This window comes from Ahaetulla prasina, chromosome 1 (genome assembly GCF_028640845.1).
Source record: "Ahaetulla prasina isolate Xishuangbanna chromosome 1, ASM2864084v1, whole genome shotgun sequence".
NCBI lineage: Eukaryota > Metazoa > Chordata > Lepidosauria > Squamata > Colubridae > Ahaetulla > Ahaetulla prasina.
Window position 1 is genome coordinate 377124685 of NC_080539.1, and position 22345 is coordinate 377147029.

Consider the following 22345-nt stretch of genomic DNA (forward strand, 5'->3'; position numbering starts at 1 on the left):
CAATGACTGCATCTCCAATGATCCATTTGTTAAGCTACTGAAGTTCGCAGATGACACAACAGTGATTGGTCTCATTCGAGACAATGACGAATCCGCATATAGACGAGAGGTCGAACAACTAGCCTTGGCCCCAAAGACAAAATAAAAGTTACTACTTTACATATAAATCAGAGATTCTAATGTCCCATTATATTTTTTCTCTGATTCAGATCTGGCCTGAATAGGATAATGTAGCATTTGGGGAAAAAGATACAAGCCAAGAGACCAGCCCCAGAGGCCAAAATGGAGAAGATCTCCACAGCCACCATGGACTTTCCTTTGGTGCTCAGGTAGGTGGGGAGGAAGGAGACCCAAACGCTGCAAAAGATCAGCATGCTGAAAGTAATGAACTTGGCTTCATTAAAGCTGTCAGGCAATTTCCTAGCCAGAAAGGCAATGATAAAACTCACAAGGGCCAGAAAACCCAGGTAGGCAAGGACAGCATAAAACATGGAAGGTGAGCCTTCATTACATTCCAAGATGGTCTCTCCTACTAGTGAGTGGAAGTTCAAGTTGAGAAATGGGGGAGAGGTTACTAACCAAGTGGCACAAAGAAGGGCTTGGACCAGGGGACAGGCTAGGACAATGGAGTTGGTCAGTGGTTTTCCTAAGAATTTCCTTGCCTTGTTCCCTGGCTTGGTGGCCATGAAGGCCAGAACCACCATGACAGTTTTTGCCAACACAGAGGAAACTGCCAGGGAAAAGAGAATGGCAAAGGCGGTTTGTCGGAAGAGACAGCTGAATTTCCTGGGCCGACCAATGAAGAGGAAGGAGCAGAGGAAGCAGAGCAGGAGGGACACCAGGAGGATGTAGGTGAGATCTCGGTTGTTGGCCTTGACAATCGGTGTGTCACGATGCTTAAGGAAAATTGCCAGAACTGCCAACGTGATCACAGAGAGAGAAAGAGTGAGAGAAACTAAAGTGTATCCCAGCGTGTCTTGATAGGAAAGGAAGTGGATCTTCTTGGCAATGCAATGGTCCTTGTCCTTGTTGGGGTGTTGGTCTTCTGAGCAAGGATCACAGGAAGCTGCATCTGAAATCAAGAAATCAAATCTTTACCTGAGGATTTCAGGGACATCTGCCATCAGCTTTATTTTCCCTTCATAGAATAGAATAGAATAGAATAGAATTTTTTATTGGCCAAGTGTGATTGGACACACAAGGAATTTGTCTTGGTGCATATGCTCTCAGTGTACATAAAAGAAAAGATACGTTCATCAAGGTACAACATTTACAACACAATTGATGGTCAATATATCAATATAAATCATAAGGATTGCCAGCAACAAGTTATAGTCATACAGTCATAAGTGGAAAGAGATTGGTGATGGGAACTATGAAACGATTAATAGTAGTGCAGATTCAGTAAATAGTCTGACAGTGTTGAGGGAATTATTTGTTTAGGAGAGTGATGGCCTTCGGGAAAAAACTGTTCTTGTGTCTAGTTGTTCTGGTGTGCAGTGCTCTATAGCGTCGTTTTGAGGGTAGGAGTTGAAACAGTTTATGTCCAGGATGCGAGGGATCTGCAAATATTTTCACGGCCCTCTTCTTGATTCGTGCAGTATACAGGTCCTCAATGGAAGGCAAGTTGGTAGCAATTATTTTTCTGCAGTTCTAATTATCCTCTGAAGTCTGTGTTTTCTTGTTGGGTTGCAGAACCGAACCAGACAGTTATAGAGGTGCAAATGACAGACTCAATAATTCCTCAGTAGAATTGGATCAGCAGCTCCTTGGGCAGTTTGAGCTTACTGAGTTGGCGCAGAAAGAACATTCTTTGTTGTCCTTTTTTAATGATGTTTTTGATGTTAGCTGTCCATTTGAGATCTTGCGATATGATAGAACCCAGAAATTTGAAGGTTTCTACTGTTGATACTGTGTTGTCAAGTATTGTGAGAGGTGGAAGTATGGAAGGGTTTCTCCTAAAGTCTACCACCATTTCTACGGTTTTGAGTGTGTTCAGTTCCAGGTTGTTTTGGTTGCACCACAAGGCTAGTCGTTCGACCTCTCGTCTATATGCGGATTCGTCATTGTCTCGAATGAGACCAATCACTGTTGTGTCATCTGCGAACTTCAGTAGCTTAACAAATGGATCATTGGAGATGCAGTCATGGGTATACAGAGAGAAGAAGTGGGAGAGCACACAGCCTTGGGGGCCCTGTGCTAATTGTACAGGTATTTGATGTGATCTTGCTTAGCTTCACCTGCTGCTTCCTGTTTGTTAGGAAGCTTGTGATCCACTTACAAGTCTGTTCCGGTACCTGTAGCTGGTTTAGCTTAGTTAGAAGAATGTCTGGAATGATGGTATTGAATGCTGAACTAAAGTCTACAAAAAGGACCCTTGCATAGGTCTTTGGAGACTCAAGATGTTGTAGGATGTAGTGCAGAGCCATATTAACAGCATCATCTGTTGGTCTATTTGCTCGGTATGCAAATTGCAAGGGGTCTAAGAGCGGATTCGTGATGGTTTTCAGGTAGGAAAGCACTAGCCTTTCAAAGGTTTTCATGACTACAGATGTTAGAGCAACTGGTCTGTAGTCATTCAGTTCCTTGATGGTGGGCTTCTTGGCACTGGGATGATGGTAGGCGTTTGAAGCAAGAAGGAACATAGCACATCTCTAGTGATTTATTGAAAATATGGGTGAAGATGGGGGCCAATTGGTCAGCACAGACTTTTAAGCAAGAAGGAGTTATCTTGTCTGGGCCTGGAGCTTTTCCTGGCTTTTGTCTGTGAAATAGGTCCTGCACTTCCTTTTCTGTGATCACTAGGGGTTGTGAACCCAATGAAATGGGGTCAGTTGTAGGAGGCTTGGCTGTTGTTGGTGTGTCTGAGATGGGCGTTGTGGAGATAGGTGGCTGTAGTTTCCTTTCAAACCTGCAGTAAAACTCATTCAGGTCATCTGCCAGTTGTTGATTACCTTCAGCCTGGGAAGGAGGTTTGCCATAGCCGGTGATATTTTTAAGAGTTTTCCACATGTTTGCTGGTTCATTTGCTGAAAATTGATTCTTTAGCTTTTCAGAGTAGCTTCTTTTTGCTGCTCTTATCTCCCTTGTTAGTGCATTTCTGGCCTGATTGTACAGCATTTTATCACCTTTTCTGTAGGCTTCCTCTTTGGAATGTCGTAGCTGCTTAAGTTTAGGTGTAAACCAAGGTTTGTTATTACTGTGTATTCGCAAGTTCCTTGTAGGTACACATAGGTCTTCACAGAAGCTGACATATGATGTTACAGTATCTGTGAGTTCATCCAGGTCTGCAGAGGTATCTTTAAAAATATTCCAATCAGTGCAGTCAAAACATGACATTCATTTGTCCTCCTTCCCTCTGATGTGGCATGATTTCCCCTTTCTGCTATGGCCAGTCCACAAAGGGAGTGATAGAATTTTTTTTATTTTTTTAACATTTATATCCCGTCCTTCTCCGAAGACTCAGGGCGGCTTACAGTGTGTAAGGCAATAGTCTCATTCTATTTGTATATTTACAAAGTCAACTTATTGCCCCCCCAGCAATCTGGGTCCTCATTTTACCTACCTTATAAAGGATGGAAGGCCTAGTCAACCTTGGGCCTGGTGGGATTCGAGCCTGCAGTAATTGCAGGCTGCTGTGTTTTAATAACAGGCTATCTTACAGCCTGAGCTACCACGGCCCGTGGTGTGCATTTCATGGTGGATGAAACATGTTCATTCGTTCTATATTATTGATGATGCTTTGGATGAGTTAGCCCCAGACAAGGAGGTGATCAGCTCCAGCTAGTCTGGTTTGTTTGAACTGCAGAAAAAATAATTGCTACCAACCTGCCTTCCATTGAAGACCTGTATACTGCACGAATCAAGAAGAGGGCCGTGAAAATATTAACAGTTCCCTACATCCTGGACATAAACTGTTTCAACTCCTACCCTCAAAACGACGCTATAGAGCACTGCACACCAGAACAACTAGACACAGGAACAGTTTTTTCCCCGAAGGCCATCACTCTGCTAAACAAATAATTCCCTCAAAACTATCAAACTATTTAGTAAGTCTGCACTACTATTAATCTTCTCATCGTTCCCATCACCCATCTCCTTCCACTTATGACTGTAACTTTGTTGCTTGTATCCTTATGATTTATACTGATATTGATTGTTTCCTGATTGCTTATTTGTAGCCTATGACTATCACTAAGTGTTGTAAGTGTTGTACCTTGATGAAGGTATCTTTTCTTTTATGTACATTGACAGCTTATGCACCAAGACAATTCCAATAAAAAGTACTATTCTATTCTATTCTATTCTACTCTATTCTATTCTATTCTATTCTATTCTATTCTATTCTATTCTATTCTATTCTATTCTATTCTATTCTATTCTATTCTATTCTATTCTATTCTATTCTATTCTAAACAAAAGCTGTCTCCAGTCAATTGCTTCTTTCATGACTATTGTAGCTTTAAGTGTTAGAGGGATTGCCATTTCTTCCCCGCTTTTTACTGAAATCACAAAAAGACTGGTAGATCAGTCAGGAAATCCTGCTCTTTTGTCTGTTTGTGTTTGTGTATTATTTTTGCGTTTGTGTTGAGAAGATCTGCAATGCAAATGAGAAGGTCATGAAAATGTCTGCTGAGTTTTGGGAGAGGGAAAGTTCTCTTTTCCTGATCCAAAATGGTTTACAGAGAAATTGGTTACAAGGAGAGAATGATCCAGAAACATCATAGCACTGAGAACAGGGGTGAAATGCTTCCGGTTCGGACAGGTTCGGCTGAACTGGTAGCAGCGGTGGTGCATGGTTCAGAGAACCGGTAGCAGCGGCAGCGCGAGTCTCTGCCCACCCGCCTGGACATCTTTTCTTCCTGATTTTAATCAGGAAATAACCTGCTTTTGACCCTCTGCACATGCGCAGAGGGTCCAAGTGCATGCAGAATGCGCACTTCCATACCGGTAGGGAAGGTAAGTAGATTTCACCCCTGACTGAGAGTTACTTGACTTAGGTTCTCTGCTATGTATTTCAATTCTGTGGGCGTAGATCTCCTCTTCCTCTGACATGTCTATCAACTGATCCTAGAACACTTGCTCTACCTGTCTGATTAGAAACGGTCCCTTCTGGACAAAAGGCACATTGGTAGCAGCAGACCTGCTCGCCCTCTGGAACTCTTCTCCTCTCTCCTGCCTGGCACCTGTTCTTGCCACACCTGGCAAAGGGCACCTTCTGAAAGAGAAGAGAGAAAATGCTTGAGAAGGCATAAACAACAAACCGGATTCATTTATTCTTCTCCACGTTCCTATTTCAATCGAAAGAAAATATTCCAAAGAAACGGTTTCCTAGAAGCCACAAACATCTCTTAGGTGAATTGGGCAAGCGGCAAATTGGATGCTGGAAATTGGAGCTGGGACCTCGGCATGAAACGGAAGTCAAGGGTTTGGCTTTAAGCTGCAGCTTTGATGAACAGTCAATTATGAAGGGCCCAACTGAACAGCGGGAGGGAAGTGAGTTTTTGGAGGAGTGGGAAGGGTGAGCAAAATAGAAACAGGAGAAACGGGTTCTAATTAAGGCAACATCGAACTACTCGGTTCCCAGTATGCTTTATTAAAAATTTCTACGGCAACCTAACAGATGTTGCCACAAAGAAGAGGGAGTCAAACTATTCTCCAAAGCACCTGAGGGTAGAACAAGAAGCAATGGGTGGAAACTGATCAAGGAGAGAAGCAACTTAGAACTAAGGAGAAATTTCCTGACAGTGAGGACAGTTAATCAGTGGAACGACTTGCCTCCAGACATTGTGAATGCTCCAACACTGGAAGTTTTTAAGAAAAGATTGGATAACCATTTGTCTGAAATGGTATAGGGTTTTCTGCCTGGGCAGGGGGTTGGACTAGAAGACCTCCAAGGTCCCTTCTGATATTATTATTATTATAGATGTGTGTCTTTTTATAAAGGCAATTATTCTTTCTTGAGGTTAGTAAGAATAGAAATAAGGAGAGATCTCTTGAAGGTTACTAATTATGAACATCCATTGTTTTATCATCAATTACCTATGTATACATATGGTATGAATTAAGTGTAGTCTTTGATTGAAAGGGGGCAGAGCAGTCATCCTTAAGATCCATAGTGGAAACATCTCCATAGAAGGTTCCAAAAGGTCTTCAATGGTTTCCTGAGACTCAGAAGGTGACCGTTTCATGGAGGAGGAGGAGGAGATGGAGGACAAGGAGGAGGAGTCAATGAGAATACAGCTGGAAGGGACCTTGGTGGTCTTCTAGTCCAAGCAGGAGACTCTACCATTTCAGACAAATGGCTATCCAACATTTTCTTAAAAATTTCCAGTGATGGAGCACCTACAACTTCTGAAGGCAACCTACTCCACTGGTTAATTGTCCTCACTATTCGGATGTTTCTCTCTTTGATTAGTTTCCAATCATTGTTTCTTGTCCTGCCTTCTGGTGCTTTGGTAAATAAGTTGAACCTTTCCTCTTTATGGCAACCTCTCAAATAACAGAAATCAACTATTTTTTATTTATTTTATTTATTTATAATTGAATTTGTATACCGCCCTTCTCCCGAAGGACTCAGGGCGGTTAACAGCCAGTTTAAAAAGCACAATAAATACAAATTAAAACACAATAAAATTAATATAACTTGTGGCCGAAATACTAAAAAACTAACAATAATAATAAAACTAAAATCCCAAATTAAAACTACTTTTTTTAGGCTAGCCCTACTCGATGGAATAAAAGAGTCTTCAGCTCACGGCGGAAGGTCCGAAGGTCGGGGAGTTGGCGAAGCCCCAGAGGCAATTCATTCCAGAGGGCAGGAACCCCCACAGAGAAGGCCCTCCCCCTGGGGGCCGCCAGTCGACATTGTTTAACTGATGGTACCCCAAGGAGGCCCTCCCTGTGGGAGCGCACAGGTCGAAGGGAGGCTGCGGGTGGCAGTAGGCGGTCCCGTAAATAGCCCAGTCCTAAGCTATGGAGCGCTTTAAAGGTGGTAACCAACACCTTGAATTGCACCTGAAAGACCACCGGAAGCCCGTGCAGTCCGCGCAGGAGAGGTGTTACATGGGAACCACGAGGTGCTCCCTCTATCACCCGCACGGTTGCATTCTGGACCAGTTGGAGCTTCCGGGTGCTCTTCAAGGGGAGCCCCATGTAGAGAGCATTGCAGTAGTCCAGCCAGGATGTAATGAGGGCATGGGTGATTGTGCAAAGATCTGGGTTTATTTGAGGCCATCATACTTTCCTGAAAAGTATGACTGGATCCTTTGTTCTCTAGGAGTCCCCCCCACCCCATTGTGGACTCCAGTGTGTATTGCTGTACACACTGGAGTGTGTACAGCAGTTGTGTACAGTACACACAACACTGTGTACTGCTGTGTGTACTGTTAAATCCTGTAGTGACATTTGATCACTGGTTTTGGGGTCCTGCATTTGATTCCACAGTGGGAATAGACCATAGAAATCACTTTTGCCTGCCCTAATGGCATCCAGGTTTTCAAGAGGTTATTCAATTGTGTTGTAAATGTTGTACCTTGATGAAGGTATCTTTTCTTTTATGTACACTGAGAGCCTATGCACCAAGACAAATTCCTTGTGTGTCCAATCACACTTGGCCAATAAAAAATTCTATTCTATTCTATTCTATTCTATTCTATTCTATTCTATTCTATTCTATTCTATTCTATTCTATTCTATTCTATTCCCATTCCCATCTTTTTTGCAGGTGCCAGGAATCAAGATCTGAAATGTCTTACATGCAAACCAGGTTTTTCACCAAGTAGCTGCCATATTTTATGACTCAATAGACCTTTTTTCCAGTTAAGAAAGATGTTCTGAAGAGAACAAATCATCCCCTGAATTTACATCAATGCCTTTCAACTCACCTCTCTGGCCCAGACAATTGCATCAGAGTTAAGGGTGAAATCCTGACCTGGGGGAGCCCCGGAATCGGTTTGCCCAACTTTCGCAAAGACAATTGATTTATTGGGGAGGAAAACCCAGTTGAGAAGATCATAACAACCAGATACCAGCCCATTTTCTGAGAAGGAGACCTCATCCCCAGCACTGTTGTTGAACTGGATGTTCCTCAAATAGGCAAGAAGCTGAAATGAAAGAGACCTTCTGAAATTGGATGGATCAGCTGAAAGCCACGTTATGGCTACCACCATTCTATCATGGCCCTCATTTTAGCAGACTGGTTTGTGTCTGAGAAGCTTGTGGAATTATAGTTTGAGGAGATTTGAGCAATCAGGAGTAACAATCAGGAGGAATTATTGAGTCTGTCATTTGCACCTCTATAACTGTCTGGTTCGGTTCTGCAACCCAACAAGAAAGACACAGATTTCAGAGGATCATTAGAACTGCAGAAAAAATAATTGCTACCAACCTGCCTTCCATTGAGGACCTGTATACTGCACGAATCAAGAAGAGGGCCGTGAAAATATTTACAAATCCCTCACATCCAGGACATAAACTGTTTAAACTCCTACCCTCAAAACAACGCTATAGAGCACTGCACACCAGAACAACTAGACACAAGAACAGTTTTTTCCCGAAGGCCATCACTCTGCTAAACAAATAATTCCATCAACACTGTCAAACTATTTACTAAATCGGCACTACTATTAATCTTCTCATCGTTCCCATCACCAATCTCTTTCCACTTATGACTGTATGACTATAACTTGTTGCTGGCAATCCTTATGATTTATATTGATATATTGACCATCAATTGTGTTGTAAATGTTGTACCTTGATGAAGGTATCTTTTCTTTTATGTACACTGAGAGCTTATGCACCAAAGACAAATTCCTTGTGTGTCCAATCACACTTGGCCAATAAAATTCTATTCTATTCTAACACCCAATGCTTAGCTACTTCACCAACACAACCAAAATTTGCCTTTGTGATAGGGCTTTTGTATCATGGCTTTCACTTTCATTTAGAACAAATGATGCTTACCAACCTACCAAAATTTCCACTGCTCCACTCCAAATTTCATTGTTTGTCTTTCCTCATGCTTGACTTGGCTCTATACATCTTAAAATCGTTACTTTGGCCCAAGGTCTTGCAAATGAGAAATGTCTTTTAGGAATAACGAAATACTTTCTTTCAAAGTGGTGTAAATTTCCACCAACGTTCTTGAACTGATAGACAAAGAGAACAGAATGCAAGAACCAGATCTGACTAAGTGAGGCCATAGGAATGGAAACGCCTGTCCTGAGTTGTCCCTTCACTGTCCAGAAAGGTCCAATATTTTATCTTTGATGCAGAAGAACCTGAAGAACTTCATAACATAACATAATAACAGAGTTGGAAGAGACCTTGGAGGTCTTCTAGTCCAACCCCCTGCCCAGGCAGGAAACCCTACACCATTTCAGACAAATGGCTATCCAACATTTTCTTAAAAACTTCCAGTGTTGGAGCATTTACAACTTCTGCAGGCAAGTTGTTCCACTTATTGATTGTTCTAACTGTCAGGAAATTTCTCCTTAGTTCTAAGTTGCTTCTCTCCTTGCTTAGTTTCCACCCATTGCTTCTTGTTCTACCCTCAGGTGCTTTGGAGAATAGTTCGACTCCCTCCTCTTTGTGGCAACCCCTGAGATATTGGAACACTGCTATCATGTCTGCCCTGGTCCTTCTTTTCATCAAACTAGACATACCCAGTTCCTGCAACCGTTCTTCATATGTTTTAGCCTCCAGTCCCCTAATCATCTTTGTGGCTCTTCTCTGCACTCTTTCTAGAGTCTCCACATCTTTTTTACATCCTGGCGACCAAAACTGAATGCAATATTCCAAGTGTGGCCTTACCAAGGCATTATAAAGTGGTATTAACACTTCACATGATCTATCCCTCTGTTTAGAGCAGGAATAGATTAGATTCAGGCTACATCCTGAGAACCTGAGGGGATTCTGGAAGTATCTTCCCAAGATTTCAGCTGCCCATTGAAGCTTCTTACACAAAACACCCAGACTGTCATCTTGCTCTGGGCTGACGCCTCCTCCATGAACCTTCTATGAAGATGTTTCCTCCATGGATCTTACGAATGATTGGTTTGATTTATTTCTGTTTTTCCCACTCTGCCCCTTTTCAATCAAGCACTTCACTTAATTCATACCATTGTTTTTAATCATTGCTGTTTTAACCTGTTCTGATATGCTGATATTAGATATTTAAGGAGTTATTGCTGAAATATATATATATATATATATATATATATATATATATATATATATATATATATATATATATATATATATATATATATATATATATATATATATATATATATATATATATATATATATATATATATATATATATATATATATATATATATATATATATATATATATATATATATATATATATATATATATATTGTTTATATATAGGTCTTTGTTGGTTTTCTCCGTGTAAAATTGGAAGTGTCTTGGCGTTTAAGTCTCATTCGTCATCTTCAGGCTTCAGCTTCAGGTTTGGGAGCAATGTGATCGCAGCTGTTTCTTCCTTTTAACTGCTAGTGGGGTTTGAACTGATTGGGTGGGAGCTTGGCTGTGCTCTGATTGGATGGGGTTTTTCTGTGCTCTGATTGGCTGGGGTGTGTCCTGTGTTGGTGGGGGCTTGGTTGTGCTCAGTCTAGTCTGTGCTGCAGGGGATTTGAGCTGGTGAGCTGCATAGCTGTTGTTTGGCTTTGTGGTCGTGCTACATCTTCATAGTGGGTGTCAGTCTGCTGCATGAATGGATTGGAGGGTTTGAAATGGCTAATGTTGCAGCTGCGGTCTGGCTTCTGGTCCTTGGTCGCTTCATGATCAGTGTGGGTTTGGGTCTGCTTTCTGGGTGGATGTGGTGGTGACATCCTGTGTGGACCTTGTGAGTGTGGGTCTGGTGTCATTCCTCGTGTTAGGGACTCGTTTGTCAATAAGGGCGGGTTTCCAAATGGCTGGTAGGCGGGAGGTGTCATCTCGTTTGTTCATGCTGTGTGGGCGTGTTTCTATCTCAATGGCTTCTCTGATTATTCTGTTGTTAAAGTGTTCAGTTTTGGCGATAGTTCTGGTCTTTTTAAAGTCAATATCATGTTCTGTGACTTTAAAGTGTTGGACCAGGGAAGAAGTTGGTTCCTCTTTTTTGAATGAGTTCTTGTGTTCTTCAATGCGTGCACTTATTCTTCTGTTGGTTTGTCCAATGTATGTGGTGGGGCAGGCGGTGCATGGGATTTCATATACTCCTTGATTTTCTAACTCAATTTTGTCTTTGGGGTTTCTTCAAGCTCCCACCCAATCAGTTCAAACCCCCACTAGCAGTTAAAAGGAAGAAACAGCTGCGATCACACATTGCTCCCAGAAGCACGAAGCTGAAGCCTGAAGATGACGAATGAGACTTCGTCGAAACAAGAACACTTCCAATTTTACACAGAAAACCCGAACAACCAAAGACATATATATATATGAAGCATGAACAAGCTGAATGACACTTAGCCATTTGAAACCCGCCAAGACACTTCCAATTTTACACGGAGAAAACCCGAACAACCAAAGACCTATATACAAACACCGTGAAAACCTCAGAAAACAAATATATATATATATATTTGCGAGGACCAGAGCTGCAACATTAGCCATTCAAACCTCCAATCCATTCATGCAGCAGACTGACACCCACTATGAAGATGTAGCACGACCACAAAGCCAAACAACAGCTATGCAGCTCACCAGCTCAAATCCCCTGCAGCACAGACTAGACTGAGCACAACCAAGCCCCCACCAACACAGGACACACCCCAGCCAATCAGAGCACAGAAAACCCCCATCCAATCAGAGCACAGCCAAGCTCCCACCCAATCAGTTCAAACCCCACTAGCAGTTAAAAGGAAGAAACAGCTGCGATCACACATTGCTCCCAGAAGCACGAAGCTGAAGCCTGAAGATGACGAATGAGACTTGATCGAAGCGTCATAAGACACTTCCAATTTTACGGGAGAAAACCCGAACAACCAAGACCTATATACAAACACCGTGAAAACCTCAGAAAACAAATATTGCACCTCTACGGGAGAAATCCACCATCTGACCAGGACCTATGAAAACTAGAAGTCCAAAGAGCTTCCATTTTATGTGACCTCGCATTCCTGAAACTGCCGCGATCAAAATTTAATCCCCAAATGCTTCCAATTGAAATTCCACTCCAACTCTGCAGCCACCAAGCGCATCCTAAAAAGAACAGAATTGGCCTTAATCAGAAATGAACTTCACACAAAAGATTCCTCCTAGATCAAATCAACAAAGATCTCCTCACACTTCACCTCAAACTCAGCAACAAGATGCACCCTGCACTTTGGGACAAATCCAAAACAACTTGCCGCCTGAGAGTCAAACACAGACCACCCTCAAGACAGACACGCACACCAACAAACTCAAGACTACAAGAACGCCAGAAACAAACCCTCCACCCTCACAGCAACACATGAAACAAACAGTGCATAACATCTCAGATAGGATCCTCACCAAAGCTGAAACCGATGTCCTTTCCAAAGGATTCAACTTTGCAGTCACTCCCAAATACATCCCCACTGAGACCATTATATGCGGAGTTGAAACCAGCCTGACCAAAATCAACCCCGATGACGCTAACAAAAACAGACTCGAAATCTCAACATCCTCTGCACCAGCAAGCCACCCAAAAGCAACTTACCCAAAGAGGAACAGACAGCACTACTTAACCTGAAAAAAGATACCAGCATAATAATCCTACCAGCAGACAAGGGCAACGCCACGGTGGTTATGAACACATCTGACTACCAAACCAAATTAACCAACCTACTCCAAGACCCTGCATACAAGCCCCTAAAACAGACCCCACCACCTACCTAGAAAACCACTAGATCCAAAATAAAAGCCTCCCCATCAGCGAAGAAATCCAACAAAGAATCATTCCCAGAGAGAAATCATCCAGATGCCCTAAGCTCTATGGCCTCCCAAGATACACAAAGAAGGAACCCCACTCAGACCCATAGTCAGCTCCATAGGCTCACCTCTACAAAACCTAGCCAAATTTCTCGCCAAACAACTACAGCCCTATGCAGAATCCATCACCTCACACGTAAAAACTCATTCCAGTTCATAGAGATCATAAAGAAACAAAACTTACAGCCCAGCGACCTACTCGTGAGCTTTGATGTCATATCCTCTTCACCCAAGTGCCAATCAAAGAAGCCTTGACAGCTATCCAAAACAAATATAACCCCCAAGCACATCCTAGATCTGACCAACCACTGCCTATCCAACACATACTTCATCTATAATGGACAAAAATACAAACAAGTAGAAGGAGCACCCATGGGATCACCCTCTCACCTGTCATTGCCAATCTCTACATGGAACACTTTGAAACCCAAGCTCTAGAAAAATCTGATCACAAACCCAAACTCTGGCTCAGATATGTAGACGACACCTTCATAATCTGGCCACACGGAAAGAAAAACTTGAAAACTTCCTCACACACCTCAATAGCCTACACCCCAAAATACAGTTCACCATGGAAACAGAAGTTAATAACCAACTTCCTTCCTGATGTCTTAGTCTACAGAAACCCAATGGCTCCCTAGGACACACCATCTACCAGAAGAAAACACACAAACCGCTATCTGCACGCACTCTCACACCACCACCCAGCACAGATCAACTCCGTAGCCAAGACACTCATCTCTAGAACAAAATGCTTAGCTGATGAACAACACCTAAAACCGAACTAGACACTCTCACTAACGTACTAACATCCAATGGATTCCAAAGAAATAAGATTACCAAACTAATCCAAAAGAACCCCCACTAAAATCCAAGACAGAGAACAAGAAAACGGCACAGCCCTCCTCCCATATATAAAAGGCACCACAGACAGAATCAGCAAGATCCTCCACAAACACAACATCAAGACAGCATTCTGCACAAACAGAAAATATCCACCATCCTAAGAAACCCCAAAGACAAAATTGAGTTAGAAAATCAAGGAGTATATGAAATCCCATGCACCGCCTGCCCCACCACATACATTGGACAAACCAACAGAAGAATAAGTGCACGATTGAAGAACACAAGAACTCATTCAAAAAGAGGAACCAACTTCTTCCCTGGTCCAACACTTTAAAGTCACAGGACATGATATTGACTTTAAAAGACCAGAACTATCGCCAAAACTGAACACTTTAACAACAGAATAATCAGAGAAGCCATTGAGATAGAAAACGCCCACACAGCATGAACAAGCGAGATGACACCTCCGCCTACCAGCCATTTGAAACCTGCCCTTATTGACAAGCAGGTCCCTAACACGAGGAATGACACCAGACCCACACTCACGAGGTCCACACAGGATGTCACCACCACATCCACCCAGAAAGCAGACCCAAACCCACACTGATCATGAAGCACGACCAGGACCAGAAGCCAGACCGCAGCTGCAACATTAGCCATTTCAAACCCTCCAATCCATACATGCAGCAGACTGACACCCACTATGAAGATGTAGCATGACCACAAAGCCAAACAACAGCTATGCAGCTCACCAGCTCAAATCCCCTGCAGCACAGATTAGACTGAGCACAACCAAGCCCCCACCAACACAGGACACACCCCAGCCAATCAGAGCACAGAAAAACCCCATCCAATCAGAGCACAATAGCTCCCACCCAATCAGTTCAAACCCCACTAGCAGTTAAAAGGAAGAAACAGCTGCGATCACACATTGCTCCCAGAACCTGAAGCTGAAGCCTGAAGATGACGAATGAGACTTGATGAAGCGTCATCAAGACACTTCCAATTTTACGGAGAAAACCCGAACAGCAAAGACCTATATATATATATATATATATATATATATATATATATATATATATATATATATATATATATATATATATATATATATATATATATATATATATATATATATATATATATATATATATACGGGAAACTTCCTCTCTAAGGATCTTTGGGCTGGATAGAAAGTCACAGAAATTACCTGCCATGACTGGACATTTGAGATCCTCTTTCCAAGTCTCCTCATGGCTGGTTGTCCTCCAGATCCATACATTGCATGCAAAGCATGTGCCACAGCATGAACGGCATTGTAGATGTTGTAACTTTCACCAGTCATGCTTGTTTCAAACAAGGGAAATGGTACATTCTGTATATTCTCCATCCCAGTACAGACTTTCATCCCCACTAGCTCTAGATCAGATCTACCTGGTTTGCGGAATTTGCAGTCAAAGACACTTTCCCACCATAATGGGAGCAACATATCCCCTTGGGTGTTTAAGGGATCCAAAGACAGGATGAAATTGCTGAATTCTGAGATGTCACCAGCGTGGGCCCTAAAATGCAAAGCCCCATGCAAGGGATTTAGAGAATGCCATAAATCTACATTTCTCAATGCAATAAGTTTCCAAGAGGAAGTCAGGATCCAAACGTTCCGAAGTGGTTCCGTTTCATGAATTACGTAACTGTTCAGATTCCACTGAAAAACTGTAACTGTTGCAGAGTCTCCAAAGAAAATAGTGATGTCAGATTTACGCCAGAGTTTGGAATATGAAAAAAAATGGTGCAGATCGTAAGGACTAGGTTTCACCATTTGAGTGAAAGCCAGGCAGATCTCCTTCTCTTTGAACATCGGCATCAGAGTTGAGATGAAATGGTCTCCACTCTCATCTTCAATGGCCAGAAGCCCAACCCAATTCCACTGGAAATACAGGAGCAACTGGACTAAACCCTCATACTGAGCAGATTCCTTGGGGTCAGTCTGGAAGAAGGAAGGATAAACTCTTCTGTCTCCTTGAGCGGATTCAAAGTCAACACTGAGCTGGAGAAAGTGAGAATCTTCTTTAAGAGAGAAAATCCACTTTAATGCTGACTTTAAGGTTCCCCATTGTGTGCTTGATTGGCCATCAATTAACATATTGGCAGAGTGGTGACATGCCAGAACCCAAGAGAACAAACCATCAACCAATATTTTAACTTATATAAAAGATATCTGGCTTCATAAAATATTAAAATGAATCCAAGTACAGCATTGATTCTCTAACTCAGGTACTATTGATGTCCCCCCTCTCCTTTGATGTCATCTTGGGCTTCTTCTGAGCACTTCTGTTCTCTACCTACCCACACCATAACTGTATCTTAAGGAACCCCCTTACCTGTGTGACCTTGAAGATGCTGAAGATGGAGGCCATCAGCATTGAGGATTTGGGGTTGTCACCCCCAATGACAGAGAGCAGGGAGTCTTTCTGGTCACATTTGTAACCTGGAACCATTTGGTCACGTGTGGAGAGCAGAAAGAGGCTGATTAAGCAAATTCTCGTACTAAACTGGATATTGTCATACATGTGGAAGCCAAGGGAGATATTGGGGAGGAGAACCAGATCCTTGTTGATCTCTCTGACTGCAAACACCAAGGCCAGGAACTGATGGTAGTTGATGGGCATGAAGCTAGAGTGAGAGAAAGCATTGTGAAGCATTATCTGTTTAACACTGTTTAACACTGTTTAAAACTGTTTAACGCTACCAACAATACAGCTACCCTTCAAAAAGACCTTGACTTTGTGTCAGAATGGTCTAAAGCCTGGCAACTCCAAATCTCAACCAGCAAATGCTCTGTCTTACACATTGGAAAAAAGAATCTAAGCACTAAATACAAACTGGACGGACATTATCTTACAGATGACCCCCACCCTGTCAAAGACCTAGGAGTTTTCATATCCAATGACCTAAGTGCCAAAACCCACTGCAACTACATCGCAAAAAAGGCATTAAGAGTTGTAAATGTAATCTTGCGTAGCTTCTTCTCCAGAAACACTACACTACTAACCAGAGCTTGCAACACATTTGCTAGACCAATTCTTAAATATAGCTCGCCTGTCTAGAACCCATACCACATTTCAGACATCAATACAATTGAATGTGTCCAGAAATATTTTACAAGAAGAGTTCTCCACTCCTCTGAATACAACAAAATACCTTGAAATCCTGGGTTTAGAAAATTTAGAACTCCGCCGCCTCCGACATGACCTGTATTTAACTCATAGAATCATCTATTGCAATGTCCTTCCTGTTAAAGACTACTTCAGTTTCAATCACAAAAGGGCCGGTGAATGGCGCAGGCTGGTAAAAGCCTGTTATTAAGAACAGCCTGTTATTAAGAACACGAAAGCCTGCAATTACTGCAGGTTCGAGTGTTGACTCAGCCTTCCATTTATAAGGTAGGTAAAATGAGGACCCAGATTGTTCAATATGACTTTGTAAAAATATACAAATAGAATGAGACTATTGCCTTATACACTGTAAGCCGCCCTGAGTCTTCGGAGAAGGGCGGGGTATAAATGTAAACAAACAAACAAAAAAAAACAATACAAGAGTAAACAATAGATTTAAACTTAATATTAACCGCTCCAAACTTGATTGCAGAAAATATGACTTCAGTAACAGAGTTGTTAATGCTTGGAATGCACTGCCTGACTCTGTGGTCTCTTCTCAAACTCCCAAAAGCTTTAAGCAAAAACTATTTACTATTGACCTCACCCCATTCCTAAGAGGTCTATAAGGGGCGTGCATAAGAGCACAAACGTGCCTACCGTTCCTGTCCTACTGTTTCCTTCATTATATACAATTTATACAGTTATTACATGCTTATACTCATATATATACTTATATGTTGTATAGATACTTCATGCTTATGCTTGTGTATACTGTTATGACAAATAAATAAATAAAAAATAAAAATAAATTACGGGAAATGAGGAGGAGGTGGGCGTTGGTCTTCATCTGAACCCCCTCTCCCTTGTTCTACATCTCCCCTGCTCTGCCCACCCTAACTTTGCCCTTCCCCAGTTTCCTCCACAACTAACGGAGCCACTCTCTCGCTCTTTCTCTCAGCTGTTTGTCTTCTGTCTCAGATTCAGATTCCGACGGGGGCATGACAGACCTTGTAGGTCAGTGAGAAAGGAGAAAATCTTATCACGGACCATTTTATAACCTATCATCCCTCCCATCTTCACTGTGCTTCAATGTCTGTAATCCTACCCGATTTCTCCTTTAGCACCCTATTCAATTTTGTTCCCTCTTTTTTTTAAATTTGCATTTATATCCCGCCCTTCTCCGAAGACTCAGGGCGGCTTACACTATGTCAAGCAATAGTCTTCATCCATTTGTATATTATATACAAAGTCAACTTATTGCCCCCAACAATCTGGGTCCTCATTTGGAATAGCTTCTTCAGGTCTGGTAAACGTTGCTGGGAACTGGACTCCAGTGGGGGTCACAGCAAAAATTTACTGAGGGTTATTATTCATAAGCACTACTGATTCCAAAACTGAGGGTTTTTGTTATAGTATTCCATGCAGGAAAAACTTTGAGCTTTTCCTTGAGTGTTCCAGCCTGACTTTCTGTCCAAATTAACAGTGTAAGCCATCTTCTTCACTAGGGCAGTAAAGTTCCTCATCACTCTGTCTGTGGTTTAGTGGCTTCTTGATGAAGAATCCTGGAAAGATTGGTAAATCTAGTCTCTTTTATGAGTTTGGCTCTTTACTGGGGAAAAAAAAGAAGATTTGAACTACACTAGGACATTGAAACATCACTAGAACAACAACTACATAGCAACTACATAGCAACTACATAGCAACTACATAGCAAAAAAAGCTCTAAGAGTTGTAAACTTAATTTTACATAGCTTCTTTTCCAAAAAATCTACACTACTAACCAGAGCATACAAAACATTTGCCAGATCTATTCTTGAATACAGCTCATCCGTCTGGAACCCATACCACATCTCTGACATTAATACTATCGAACGTGTCCAGAAATATTTTACTAGAAGAGTTCTTCGCTCCTCCGAAAACAACAAAATACCTTATACCACCAGGCTTGAAATCCTGGGATTAGGAAACTTAGAACTCTGCTGACTCCGACATGATCTGTGTTTAACACACAGAATCATCTATTGTAATATCCTTCCTGTAAAAGACTACTTCAGCTTCAATCGCAATAATACAAGAGCAAACAATAGATTCAAACTTAATGTCAGCCGCTTCAAACTTGATTGCAGAAAATATGACTTTTGTAACAGAGTTGTTAACGCTTGGAACTCACTACCTGTCTCTATAGTCTCTACTCAAACCCCCAAAATCTTCAACCAAAAACTGTCTACTATTGACCTCACCCCATTCCTAATAGGACTATAAGGGGCGTGCATAAGAGCACAAAAGTGCCTACCGTTCCTGTCCTATTGTTCTCTTCATTATAGTATTATATGCATACTTTTACATATACTTTTACTTATATATACTTTTTTCTCTCATGATGGGTTATTGTTTATGTTGATGATTGTACTGTTGTGACAAAATGAAATAAAATAAAATAAAATAAATATATTTCTGAGCAAACCAAGGCAACAATCATCTACATTTTTCTCCTCCAGGTGAAACTTACAAAAGAGGACTAGAGTACCCGAATGGGTTTATCACAAAGGTTATGTTGAGAGAGATATCAAAGGCACCAAGTGGAAAATTCCCACCAATAATGAGATCACCAGGTTTGTAATAATATTCCGGAGTCTTTAAACGTTCTGGCGAGACACACATGGTTTGCTTTCTTGTAGCAGATGTTGGAGAAGTTGGAGGCAGGAGCGAAAAGAGCAGCGACAGGAGGAGAGGTAGCTGAGACATCCTTGTCAACTTCCCTCCTAGATAAAAAAAACCAAGGTTTGTGCAGAAGCTGAGTTAAAGGCAGTGGTGGGGATTCAGGCAGTTTGCACCACTTCGGGAGAACCGGTTGTTAACTTTCTGAGCAGTTTGGCAAACTGGTTGTTGGAAGAAATCATTAGGGCAGAGAACCGGTTGTTAAATTACTTGAATCCCATCACTGATTAAAGGTATCACTTGAAATCTCAGCAGAGTCTAAGCGCACAGTCTGTTCATTCCACCTCGAAGGCCCCAATGCAAATTTATAGGAAATGTGTTTTTCTCTTACCTGTGTTCGGGCTGCGACCAAAGAGAAAAACCGATTCAGCTGAGTTTCACCGGAGCTAGAAGTTGACTCTTTGCAAGACGCACAAAGTCTCTCTCCCTCAACTGGAAGGAGTGAAAGAATATTTGTGATCAGGTTTTATCTTGGAAGATTTTCGTAGGTAGAAACTCATAGGGGATACATTGAAAATTAGTGCTCTTCTGGTAATTGCAAGGAAAAGCAGCTGTCCTGCCCGCTTAGCATTAGATTTTGTTTTTGCACCAGAAAAGGAAAAACATGTTTGCGTCTCTTGTTGCTATTCCACAGAGCAGATGGATTGGGTACTCAAGGGGAAGTTGGGTATTTGACCTACACGAAACAGTCGCTGGACACAAGATGGAGTTTGAACTTTGCAATAGCTTCTTCAGATAGAATCAGGGGTGAAATCCAGCAGGTTCTGACAGGTTCTGGAGAACCGATAGCGGAAATTTTGAGCAAATACCACCCCTGACTGGCCCCAGAGTGAGGTGGGAATGGGGATTTTGCAGTATCTTTGCCACCAACCCACGCCCACCAAGCCACACCACGGTCACCAAGCCACGCCCACAGAACTGGTAGTAAAAAAAAAATTGGATTTCACCACTGGATAGAATGAATATAAAAGGGGCCTGGTGGCACATGACCATCAGTTGTACACAAGTAAGTGTGGACAATAATACCCATGGAATCACTGATTTATTGATACCCAAATGGAATCAGGTGAAAGTAGAAGCTTTCTTCTCCCTTAGATCTTTAAAACAGCCAGGAGGATCTGTCAAATGGAGTCCTAGTGGACAACCATTTAGATATGAGCCATCCATGTGTAGCAGCTGCCAAAAAAGCCAACACAATTCTGGGCTGCATCAACAGAGGGATAGAATCAAGATCACGTGAAGTGTTAATACCACTTTATAATGCCTTGGTAAGGCCACACTTGGAATATTGCATCCAGTTTTGGTCACCACAACGTAAAAAAAATGTGGAGACTCTAGAAAGAGTGCAGAGAAGAGCAACAAAGATGATTAGGGGACTGGAGACTAAAACATATGAAGAACGGTTGCAGGAACTCGGTATGTCTAGTTTAATGAAAAGAAGGACTAGGGGAGTCATGATAGCAGTCTTCCAATATCTCAGGGGTTGCCACAAAGAAGAGGGAGTCGGGCTGTTCTCCAAAGCACCTGAGGGCAGAACAAGAAGCAACGGGTGGAAACTGATCAAGGAAAGAAGCAACTTAGACCTAAGGAGAAATTTCCTGACAGTTAGAACAATTAATAAGTGGAACGACTTGCCTGCAGAAGTTGTGAATGCTCCAACACTGGAAATTTTTAAGAAAATGTTGGATAACCATCTGACTGAGATGGTGTAGGGTTTCCTGCCTGGGCAGGGGGTTGGACTAGAAGGCCTCCAAGGTCCCTTCCAACTCTGTTGTTATGTTATGTTGTTGTTCTGCCATGTTTGAGACTGTAGTGCAAGCTGGGGGTGGACACTCACCTCCTGCTCAAAGAACAGATAATAGCTATGGCCAGGAAGGTATTTGTAAAGTTTCAGTTTGTTAAATAGGGTGATCTGGAACTTTGAATCTGAACATCCATGAGTGGGACAGAGCAGTAGCCAGAGTGGAGGCAGGAAGTCTTAGTTATTGGGATTGGATTCAGCAGTGGAGCTGGACCAGCATGGATTCTTCCTTGAGAGATGGTCTTGTCGTGTCCCACTCCTCTGCTGACGGCCGGGTCAGGGAAATCCGAATCAGGCGTGCCTCTGCAGCTCTGCCAAAGTTCTAGCAAAGTTCTCAAGGCGGGCAGGAGACCAGAAAGTGATTTCAGCAAGATAAGGTAGACTTTACCTGACTCAGAGAATGCCAGAAAGCAGATCCTTTATATAGTCACCACAAGGCAAAAACACCTGGGAACATTACCTCATCCTCCAAGTTTCCTGGGAGCTCAGACAACCTATGACACCTGCATAGCCCCATGGGAGTCTGACAGCAACCAAAAGAATTCATGCCCTTGTCACAGGAACAGGAAGCTCAAGGGCAAAGTCCAAGAGAGAGTATAAATAACCCTCACTCTCCATTCCATGTGTTCAGCTGCCCAGGACCTCAAACCCATGTGGTCCTGTCATCAATAAACCATCTTTCTATTAAGCCTCCATGTTTCCAGTGTTTTTCTCCCCACTTGGAACTGAACCAGATGGATATTTCAACACCCACTTTTATTCAATGAAGCCATTCCACTCTCTACAGTTGTGTTTGGAGTTGTACCGGTTGGAACTGTTTTGGAATAATAAATGAGAACAAGGAAGATGGGGTCTT

The 22345-nt window shown here is 42.2% G+C and overlaps 1 protein-coding gene across 1 annotated transcript in view; it reads right to left on the bottom strand.

Moving 5' to 3' along the window:
• Positions 1 to 176: 176 nt before the first annotated feature.
• LOC131188677 (vomeronasal type-2 receptor 26-like) overlaps positions 177 to 22345 on the bottom strand; it is a 23804-nt gene continuing 1635 nt past the window's right edge. The window contains exons 2-6 of the mRNA XM_058164120.1: positions 20020 to 20030; positions 16194 to 16485; positions 15629 to 15859; positions 5089 to 5218; positions 177 to 1072 (exon numbers count right to left, since the gene is read on the bottom strand). Coding sequence (XP_058020103.1) covers positions 177 to 1072; positions 5089 to 5218; positions 15629 to 15859; positions 16194 to 16485; positions 20020 to 20030 — 1560 coding nt within the window. The remainder of the gene's footprint in view (positions 1073 to 5088; positions 5219 to 15628; positions 15860 to 16193; positions 16486 to 20019; positions 20031 to 22345) is intronic.